Source organism: Buceros rhinoceros, unplaced genomic scaffold, assembly GCF_000710305.1.
Source record: "Buceros rhinoceros silvestris isolate BGI_N320 unplaced genomic scaffold, ASM71030v1 scaffold10187, whole genome shotgun sequence".
Classification (NCBI taxonomy): domain Eukaryota; kingdom Metazoa; phylum Chordata; class Aves; order Bucerotiformes; family Bucerotidae; genus Buceros; species Buceros rhinoceros.
Window position 1 is genome coordinate 4,335 of NW_010421574.1, and position 11,263 is coordinate 15,597.

At 47.2% G+C, this 11,263-nt stretch overlaps 1 protein-coding gene across 1 annotated transcript in view; it reads left to right on the forward strand.

The window, feature by feature from the left end:
• Nucleotides 1–9,813, forward strand: part of DRD3 (dopamine receptor D3) — an 11,933-nt gene extending 2,120 nt beyond the window's left edge. The window contains exons 2-6 of the mRNA XM_010139717.1: nt 4,750–4,862; nt 6,050–6,192; nt 7,336–7,532; nt 8,412–8,757; nt 9,603–9,813. Of these exons, the coding sequence (XP_010138019.1) occupies nt 4,750–4,862; nt 6,050–6,192; nt 7,336–7,532; nt 8,412–8,757; nt 9,603–9,799 (996 nt within the window). The 3' untranslated portion in view covers nt 9,800–9,813. The remainder of the gene's footprint in view (nt 1–4,749; nt 4,863–6,049; nt 6,193–7,335; nt 7,533–8,411; nt 8,758–9,602) is intronic.
• The last annotated feature ends 1,450 nt before the right edge of the window (nt 9,814–11,263 follow it).

Genomic DNA, 11,263 nt, shown 5'->3' on the forward strand with positions numbered 1-11,263 from the left:
GGGGGGGGGGGGGAATCCATGCAGGCAAGACAGAATTAGATTCTGCAATTCGATTGCAACTAAAAAATATTATTATTAAAAGTCAAATTTTATTTCAGACTGGAATAGTTCATCACCTCAAGCATAATCCAATGTTTAATGAAATTGGCAGAGCTGTGAAGCAGCCTCTGCCCCCATGCGTTACTGCTGTCATGATTTGTGAGCACGACAAATAGGTCCTTTCCCTAGTTGTGTTTGTGGACCCATTCAAGATTCTTTTCCATCTGTGGAGCTTGGGTAATCAAAGTAGCTGATCTAAGAATCACCCAAACAACACGGAGATCCCAAACCCAAACTACCGCTCCCACATTGCAGTGTCTCCTCGAGAACTAGGCTGTAGGAATAAGATTTTTAAAACAGCCCAAGAAGACTCCAAGTAGTCTAGAAATTTGCTGCAGTTTATGGATCAGTGATGCTACCTATCAAGCAGAAGTGGCACCATGCTTCAGTACACTATGGACCTGGAGATTGCCAAGAAATAATTCAGTCCCCAAAACCATGTACCCGTGTCATCGACTGAATGTTTGCCAAACCAGACATCTGAAATCTGGCCATTATTTATGGAGAAGCCAAAGGTGGATGAATACTTCAGCTTTAAATGTCACTTGTGAACTTTGTGCTTTATATTCAATTTTTAGAACCATCTGTGGTCTGGACTTTCTCCATGAAATTTGTCATTTTATCAGTCATGCAGACCAGAACTGTCTCTTTCTGAGATGCTTTTTTGGGGAAGTCTATGACAGAGCAACAATAGGAACATTTTATAACTTCAAAATCCTCATCTTCACAGTGCTATTAAGCACTGTGTCTAGCAGTCTTCTGGCGTCAAAGGGTAGGTCTAACATACCAGTACTGCTACCCTAGTTCTTTACTGACCCTCTGGTGCAGTGGCTGGCACAACTACTGAAGCTCACCGAGGTTTCTAAGATGGTGTCACGAGGGTATCCTGCCCACTGGGGTCTAATGGCATCAAATACTCTCGTGCCTTATAGACATTGTATAAATGGAGGAGGACCTGCAGCAGCATAGCCTGGAGCATCCTTCTCAGTCTGCTTGCAACATCAAGTTCTACCTCCAAAGGGTAAAAAACTTCAGAAGATGATTGTCACTGAGGTGCAGTCTGCAGCTCCATTCAGGGTGTATGAGTAATGCTGTCTTCTCTTCTGTGGCTCTCACACCAGAGCAGCAAGACCTACAAGTGCTCTTTGAGCTTAAGGAGCTCACCACACTATCACTGAAGGGAGGACAGACAACTGAGTTACTGCAGCTCAGCAGTTCACTACTTGTCAGCAGGCCTGACCACATCCGTGCTCTTACTTATTCCCGTCACGCAAAACCATAAGCAGCCATTTCACAGCTGCAGGGAGCTTACAGCACACCCAAGAAGAACACTCTCTTGAACACAAAATGTTTAAGTGGGCATGCTTAGATGATCTGTACTTATGTGCCTGTCATCACCTGATGCAGCATTGTGTTCGTACCTTTCCATCCATGTCCTCCTCAATATGGCATCATCAAACAAATCTGATTTACAGAGATTCTTTTGTTTATTTTAAAGATTCAGGAGAGCGATGGATTTGTGTAAGTTTATGAATGCGCAATGATTCCTTTTTTTAAAAACCGGAAGACTTCCTATAGGGTTGGAAAGTTAAAAATAATAATACCACAATTTTGTGGATAAAGCAGACTGGTCATCAGGAGAGATGAGGCGAGAACCTGACCTGAATAGTCTATAGGAAGCTTTAGCATTGTCTTTGGCAGAGCCAGGATTTCATCCTGGACTCTATTCCCACTTCTGCTGCACGCACACTGCGTGGTAATGAGAGATTGTATCAGCTCATCTCTCTGTGGTTTGCTCTTATCACCTCTAAGATAACAATATTTGACCATCCACCTCACCCAAGCAGTTGTGAGGATTCATTTAATTAATACCTGTGATGTGCTTTGAGATTTCTGGACAAAAGGCACCAGAGGGATAAAGAACAGGTACCCTGCCAGCACATGAAAACCAGAAATGCACACTAGCAAGTTCTAGCTGATATATCAAAGATAAACAGAACAGAGCAATAAAAGCAAGAGCAGAAATAGAATTTAAAATATTATGAACGAGGCCTATAATAAAGAGACTCTTCTTCATTGTTAAATTCTGGAATAAATTCTGGGTTTGCATACCCTGCAGGTGATTATTAACTACTTCAGTGACTTCAGCAGAGCTACTCCCTATTTTAGAAGTTGTGGCTGGTGGAAGTGAGAATGGGTTTTAAGCCCAAATGTTTTGATCTGTCAAGCATCCTTTAATACAAGCTTCAGGAATGCAGGTGGTGTGAACTGCATGCATCATACTGAGAGGGTTCACTTCAGAGCCGTTCTCATCACCACCTTCTTGAGTTTTAATGGTTTGCATTCTTGGGCTCAGTGTTTGAATGTGCTCAGAACCTTGGAAACTCCCTCAATTAAGTGCTTGCACATCTGTTGGACTAGCAGCAGCTGGCTTTCGTGTGAACACCTGGCACCAGCTCCTGTGGTGGAATATTCTTAAGACTCCATAGATCACACAGACACTGCATTGCATTTTGCTTCAGACTACAGAAACACCCCTTACTGGGTGCCACTGCAAAGGATTCGAGCATTTATGATTTTTTTATATATATTTTGAGGTGGTCAAGCAGATTTCAAAATCTGCAACAAAAGCAAAACTGGCCTGGGGTTTCTTTGAAAACCTGCCTGTTAAGGTCCCTAATTTCAGATGGACAGCCTTCACTTTGCACATCTTGTGCATCTAATTTTGTGGAAAAGCTCTAAGGGTTTAGATTGGGGTTTTTTTTATTCATTTACTTGATTTTTTTAAAAAGAAAGCAAAGGAGCCCCACAAGTATAAGAGAACTGAAGATGAAAGCACGGTTCCCTACTGCATTTTGCAAGTCAATTCCCATTTCTCTCCCCTGCATTCATTCAGAGTCAGGAGGTCGAATGGAAGACTGCCTTGTTCAGTACCTGGCTTCTGACATGTAGCAGCTGGGTCCAGCAGAGAATACCCTAAAGACACAGCTGACCTCAGCGAGTTTCTGTGCCCATGTGCAGAAATGCCGGCACAGTCAAAACCATTTGAGTTCCTCAGGATTGTTTCTTAAATGACTCTAGAAACAACTCATAGTTAATTCTGAATTTATGTGGCTGTGCTTCTCTCTGTAGGAAGCCATTTCCTTACTAAGCATCAACACTTGCTGCAGGGTTGACCCCCTGCCTTAGAAGCCAGTCTTACTCGTGGCACTGCCTACAGACTGATGTGGGATGGGTATTTTTGAGTGGGTCTTGAAAAACGCCTGCGTGGACTCACCAGGCAACCGTCTCCACTGCCTCACTGTCTTCATAGTCAGAAAGTTTACCTTCATAACCAGTTTGCGCTTTTCTTCTTTCAACTTATGCCTGTTGGCTGTTGTCCTCCCACCACACACTGCTGTGTAAAACCTCATTCCATCCTTTTAGGGGCCTGGTTCCAACTTTCTTAACTCCCCACTAGGCACTAGGGGACTGCTCTTGCCTTAGCTACTCCTCACAGGATAAGTGCTCCAGCCCCCAGGGATTGTCTTCATGGCCCTCCACTGGACTCACTCCCATTTATTAATGTTTTTCCTTCACTGGGGCCCCAAAACCAGATGCAGTACTCCAGAAGCGGTCTCAGTGTAAGCAGAGAGACCAGGAACTAGTGCTGGTTCCTGATAGCTTCCCAGGATCCAGCTGAACCAGCAGGATCTACAGGGTTGAAGGATAAAATCAAGGCTCTCTCCAAGTAAGGACTTTCCTCCCTCTTTCACTCCTACCTATCTTCTCCAACCAGGGCAGCACTGAATTTGCATCGGGTTTATCTGTTGGAGGGCAGGCTGCCTCCTTGTTCATCTCCTACAAAGAGCAGGTGCTGAGAGCAGACCACTTCGCTGAGAGCCAGGCTATCATCCCAGCCCTGAGAAGAGCAGTGCTACGTGATGCTTGGAGCATATTATTGTCAACCAAAAAGGTCATTGTCAACAACTTGATGACTGGGCCAAAAGAATATGTTTCTCCACCACAGAGATTGGTCACAGCTAAGCTTTCACAATTATACACTTCAGATTAAAAAATTCAGAACAATCAAAACAAAAGCTTGACATGCTAGGAAACCAAAACCCTTTATCTGAATAGCTTGTGGCTTCTCACTCGGAGCTAATAATCAAAATCTGTAATGAAGGTAAGAATCCAAACAAGGTTTGGAAGAAGCCTTGGGACTCAGGTCTCTGTTTCATACATAAATGCATAATATTTGCTGCACTTTTCCAGCTCACTGCCTGCAAGAGAACTCTAGCAGCTGAATGAGGAACATTTTCAGTCCTTAGATTTTCTGAGATAATCCTTAATCAGAGGATATATATAGTGATACAAAATTTAAATCAAGTTATCATTCTAGGCCTTAAGAGAAAGGGTAGCTGCTATTTCTCCACCTTGCCTCCCTCTGTAAGAGTAATTAAAGGATTGAAATCAAGGGGTGCCTCCTTCTCCATGACCTATCACTGTTATACCACAACATAGGTAACTCAGTTTCCCTCTGCCATGTCCATCACAGTAGACATGAACTCACCTAGCTGTTGAGATTCTTGGAGAAGAGCACCTCCTCATACATAATTTACCAGGACTCAGTGTAGAACAAGAATGACAGTTTTGTGGTTCCTGGTGCAGGTGACGGGAGGAGTCTGGACTTTCAGCCGCATCTTTTGTGATATCTTCGTCACCATGGATGTGATGATGTGCACAGCCAGCATTTTAAACCTCTGTGCTATCAGCATTGACAGGTGAGAGCCAGCAGCATTCAGGGGTTGGAGATGAGGGTTGGCCGCGTACCCCAGCGTGGCAGGGACAAGGAAGTGGGGTTTGTACAGACAACATGGGTATATCTTCAGGAACAAAAACCTTTCTGCAAGCCTGTCACTGTTTTACTGCTATTGCTATGGCTCTGCCCACCATGTGCTAGAAGATGTCTGCACTTAAGGGCAGGGAGGTATAAACAACAAACACCACCAGTATGCAGTCAGCCACATCCTCGTGCTTTTTGAAGGCAGGAACCAGATTTAGTCATCTAATTCCCACTGAGTCACAAGAGAGTTTCTCCTTCTGGAGACCTCTCTCACGAAGTTTTAATAAACAAAATCCTGCCATGTTCATAAGGAGGGGTGAAGATTATTGCTGTGTAATCCTCAGCCTTGCCCTGATTTCTGCATCTTACAACTGAGCCTTTTTTAAGCACTCCGAGGGCTGGGAGCCAAGACCTCGGCACATGTGGAGCTGTTAGAGCCAAGGGAAGGAAAAAACACTGTGTGTGGTCCCTTTGTAATATGTGGCTCAAGGGTAGTCATACGAAGCAGCTCCCAGTTCTGGGTTGGTCCGGTGTTTGTCCGTTTCATTTTGGCCTTCTTTTCAAGGAGCAGCCACCAGGCTATCCCGAAGATGAGACTCCTGTGCCTTCCAAATCCCAGCCTTGCTGAGCTGCATGCTCTGGGGCACCCCGGCAGCTGAAGGCCCTGGTCATCCACTGTGGGCAATCCTCTGGCTACCAGTGAGGCCAACACCAGAGCAGGCAGCAGAGGCACAGAGTGTAGCAGGCTGTGGTTGCTCCGGAGACTGCTCTTTCCCAGCAGTGCACATATAACCTCAGGGGCTTGAGGGATGGGGGCTTCTTCAGGTTTCTAGATCCATCTGGTCTCCCAAACCTTGTAGCTTCATAATGATAGCAGTGCTGCAGAGCATTTCTCTGGAGTGCTGCCAAATAACCGATTTCCTCTGTTCCTTCCCCCAATGCCCTGCTTACCGTTTCTACAAATTGCTGATCCCATCACCTGATCTTCTCTCCTTTCCTCTTCCATTTCTTCATCATATTCACCATCATGTTCCCTACGTGGCTTTCATTTCTCCCTTTAAAACCTGGACCTTTTCCTCCCTCCATTCTTACCTCTCCTCTTTCTGGAGCTGGTTCGGTCTGCAGATACACCGCAGTGGTGAAACCAGTTCAGTACCAGTACAGCACCGGGCAGAGCTCCTGCAGGAGAGTCTCTCTCATGATTGTGATAGTCTGGGTGCTGGCATTCGCAGTGTCATGCCCTCTCCTCTTCGGCTTCAATACTACAGGTAGGTGACTCCCCAAAACAATAGCATGCAGGGAGGGGTTGGAAATGAAGCTGCCCTGTGTAAGGCCAGGTCATTTAATGTGGGTCCTGCAGACTTTCCAAGTTACAGGAAATTTTAGGGAACTGGAAAGTACACTATGAAAGGTGAGAAAAATCTCCAGTGCTGGAGAGCAGATGTGCTCTGGTCTGTAAACTTGCCATTTACTCAAGCAGACACTGACTGCTGTTCTGAGGACAGACCTGCCTGCTTTACTGCCAAATCAATCCCCATCAAAGTGCCCAGGTCTACAGATGCCCCCAAACAATCACTCTGCGCCCACAGAGAAATCTCCAGACGTGTAGCATGTCCAACATACACACACACACATCACACTTAACTGCATCTTGCCAATATCAAGTCCAGACACACAGATTTAAATATGATACAGGACACATTTCTAAACAGCAAGGATTGCATATTGGCACTGCTTGTGAGAAACCTTCCAATCCAGCTGGCTGTCTGCTTTCTCACCTAATCCCTTGAGGAGAGCAAGCAATCTAGCCTCCTCCTTGGAAGCAGGTTGGTCTTTCTTCTTCCCCTCACCTGGGGCAGCCCATTCTCCCTGAAGGCAGAGTGGCAGGGAAGCCTTCCTCCCCCTGAGCCGCAGGCTGAAGTCCTCTGCTCCCCATCCATTCTCTATGCACTGCTTAAGGCAAGGAGACAAGAGGTGGGAATTGCTGCTGTTCCCCACTGCCTGGTCCAGACAAAAGGGGGTGATGGCACACTGCTGTATTTAGACAGCTCAGAGGCTGTCACAGGAATAGGAGAAAGGACAAAAGGAGAAAGGATCCTCTGAGAAAGGATAGGAATAGATGTGAGAGAAGAGGGCAGAGCTGTCAGCTAGAAAAGCAGACAGATGCATTCCGGGTCGTGCTAGATAGCCCTAGGTAAGAGTCCGTTTCAGGCGTCGGTTAGGTGAGCGGGGTAGGCCGCAGTATAATTTGCAACAACAGAGATAGGAGATACTGGCACTCCTTAGACTGCCTTTGTCCCCGAGCCACCTTTTGCCTTGCTTTGCCGAAGCAACAGAGCCTCCTTGTACTAAACTGAAGCAGCTCAGCCGCCCCTCTCTCTCTCTCTCTCTCTCTCTGTTCTCCTCCCCAGCGGATCCCAGTGTCTGTTCCATATCCAACCCTAGTTTCATCATCTACTCCTCTTTGGTGTCCTTCTACCTCCCCTTCATGGTGACCCTGCTGCTCTATGTCCGGATTTACCTCGTGCTAAGACAAAGGCAAAAGAAGCGAACCCTCACCCGGCAGGGCAGCCACAGCGCCAGCACCAAACTGTGCTATGCACACGAAGTAAGACCCACGTGAGCAAAGTCGTGTCAAAAGGGACAGGGCATGCATCATCTCTTCTCCTCAAAGGGTCAAAGCACAGAACAGAAAGCATAAAGAAGGGATGTGGCATGTTTTCATCCCATCCCTCCTCATATACCGTGATATTTAGGATGCAGAAGATCCAGATAAATCCTTCCCAGCCCTCTAGAAAGAGGATCCTACCTGTGCGTTTCCACTCTCTAGGACCAGGCAACTAGAAAAGAGCACAGCCTACTTCACTATTTCCTCAGAGCGGGGTCCTATTAGCCTTGAAGAAGTCTGGCCAATTTCTTCACTTATGGACTTTAATGTCTTAATTTATTGATTTTTGCTCTGTGAAGCTTCGTTCCCAGGGCTTCACAGGCTTTAACCTCAATTATTTAAAAAAAACAAATCCTCTTCATCTGGCAGACTTAAGAGGACAAAATGCTCTTGGTGCATGGAGCATTTGTTCCACTGACCTTTCTAGATGAAATATCTGCAACCATGGGAACCAGTGCAATGGTTTGAAAGGGATCACCTTGTCACGCTTATCTGCCTGGTTTACCCATTTTCTCACAGAGAAGCTATGTTAAAGAAGGGTGGGGATGTTGAGGGGAGCAGGGCAAACACAAAAATACAAGTGAAATTTTAGCAGAACAGGTGTTTTAGCTCTTATTCTCATGCTTCTCCTTGGTGGATGGAGGCAGAGAGTTGTCTGGTGCTGTTTGACCCCTCTGATAAGCCAAGGTCAGTCCAGAGGATATGGTGCAAATCCAAGGAGTGGGGCTAAGGATGACTCCTGCAAATTTCCTCATCATCCTTTGACCCAATGGATAGTTTGGATGGTTCCCAGTCTCTCTGTGGCATCGTCTTTTGCAGGAACACATGGAAAGAAAAGCTTTGCCAAACAGATGCCAAGGCACTTTTTCCCCCTGTCTCCCACTCAAATGCTCAGGCCATGAGATGTCTACCAAGAGGAAGTTGCTGACTGTCTTCAGCCTGCGGCGGTATTGCAGCTTCTGCCATGAGGCATCCCTCACCAAGACACCAGGGACTACACAACACAGCAGGCTGGGAGAGAGAAGAAAGAGTAAAAAGCCAGAACTGGAGGTACGGAGGCTTGGTGATGGCAAAACCATCAGCTCTTTGAAGCTAGCACACCAGCAGCCACGGCTGATCCAGCTTCGGGAGAGGAAGGCTACCCAGATGCTAGCTATTGTTCTGGGTAAGTGAGAGCCACTCTGTCTAGTGGGGTGCAAGGGGTGATGGTTTGGGACTTGCAAGAGCAAGGAATCTCCCAAAACACTATTGAGATTAAAAAAGTGTAAGCCAGGCCCAGACTTTGGCTGTCACTGCTCCACAAACTCAGGAAAGACAACAGTGGGACATCTGGGGATCTAGGGTAATGCTCTCAAATGTTGAGAGGCAAGCGTGTTAGTGTTTTATTTGTTTTTTATTGTTATCCCTTTGTTTTAAGTGAGTAGCCAACAAGCCCTGCCAGAGGAAGTAACAGCCAACACCTTTGCTTTCTGTTTTCCTTTATTTTATTATTATTATAAAGCTGGAGCAGTCCTAAGATTCTATAGATGCAGCAGCTTTTAGGCCCAGTTACAAAAGGAGAAACTGAGGCAAGGAGCAGCAGAGGAACCAGCTCGAAGCGCTGGATAGAGAAGTCAGGAGACTGGTGTCCCAGTCACCTACTACAGTCACCAGATTCGCTATTTCCCCTCATTAACTCAGCAGTAGCAGGGAAAAACCACAGCCCTCATCATAGCTCATTAAAGAAGCTACGGCAGCAGCCTTTCCCTCTAAGTTGTGGCTGCTTGCTCTTGTCTGTCACCAGGCCACTTCTGAAGCCCCATCCATCATTCACATAACTGATCCCAGGGAGCCTGAGCTCTTGCCAAGTCCCATGTATCAGGAATAAACGTCACCTTCAGCATTTACCAAATGCAGACATGTGCATTGAAGTAGTGAGAGGATGGAGGGAGAAGGCACAGGTGCAGGCCCCTTTCCAAGTAGTTGCTTCTCTAAAGTCATGGACTGTTTTCTCCCTCTCCCTAAACCCAGGAGCATTCATAGTCTGCTGGCTGCCCTTCTTCTTGATTCACATCCTCAACACGCACTGCCCGTCCTGCCACGTGACCCCAGGGCTTTACAGTGCCAGCACCTGGCTTGGCTACGTGAACAGCGCCCTCAACCCCATCATCTACACAACCTTCAACACTGACTTCCGCAAAGCCTTCCTCAAGATCCTCTGCTGCTGACCGCGGGGCCGGCACCGGGCCACACGGGCTGTAGTTTGCAGCAGACTCCTGGCCTGGGGACAAGGTGCGGGGTGCCTCCCTCCCTCTGCTTTACATGCTGTGAGTGATGCACTTTCCTTGAGCAGTGGTGGTTGGTGGTGACACAACATTGCCAACAGCCAGGCACCCTCTCCACCAGAGTGAAAAGCAGGAGTGCATCCCATCTGCACGGCTGGCTTCACACACCTAGCCTCAATGCTCCTGCTTAAGACAGTACAAATGCTTCCCACTTCTGGGGAAGGAGGGGAAGAAGACACAGAGGCAAAGCGTTGAGTCCCCGAGTGCTTGGCACTGAGGCAGACACAGTGCAAGATCAGCTTTTGAAGTGTGTTGCTCCTGGGAAGCCACCAGGCTTACAGAGCACACGCGACCCAAGCGGACACATGCTGAGAACACATTTGCTCTCCCACTGCTGGAGCCTCAGCCTGCAGCAGGCACCCAGCTCACACGCAGCAGTCCTAATAAGAGGGCAGAACACGACCTCTTTGATAAGGATCTTGATCCCTTCAATCAGGAGCAGTGATGCAAAAATTTGGCAAGGAAACTTAGAAATGGAGCAGTGATGGAGAAATCACAGCATCCCTTGTTGTCTCCATCAAAAGGCTTCCCCATAAAACAGGGTCAGTCTTAGTGCTTGAGAAAATTGCCCCAGTTGCAAATGAAACATTCCCCTGCACAGCCCATTCCTGGGTGAGAAATACTTCAGTGACATCCCTCCTGGTAAGAAAGGCTGTGTGCCTCAGGATCAGACCCAGGACTCTCCCCGGCTCCCCTCGACAATACACCTGCCAGCACAGAGAGTGTCCATACAGCCCAGCCTCCAGGAGCTGGCAGCTGCCCTGCCACAGTCTCCTTTCTCTGCAGTATTTTACAAAGCCATCTCCAGTAGTTCCTGGGTGAAAACACCAGATAAGCTCTGCCGTACCATTCTAGCTGGCCTCATGTCAGGGCTCTTCTCCAGTATCATACAGACAAACCTGACCTGGCACAGCCTCAACACATTTCTCTGATTTCTCTGCCTCGCTGCACTGGATCAGAGGCTCCAGCTCTCATTCCTGAGATTCAGCTTAGCTGTGCTGTTAGCTGTGCTTGTTTGACAGCTTTGGGTATAACTGTGTGTGCTGCCTCTGCCTGTGTCCGTGCCACAGCTCCTCCATCCAGGAAGGGCTTCCTCTCTTTCCTAATATAAAGCCAAAACCACTGTCTTCCTCTTCTAGAGCACACAGCAGAGCTCTAGCTTCTCCTTTTGTTTGTCTAGGTTTGTGGAGGAGATGCTCGTGGACAGCATGAGGCTTTTTGCCTGGGGAGGTGCCCTCCATACTGCATTGTAACTGCATTAACCCAATAAAACACTGATGTAAATGGAAGTGTTGGTACCTTTGTGGAGAACATAGCTCTTCTTTAAGCCTCTCCTCACCTCTAGCC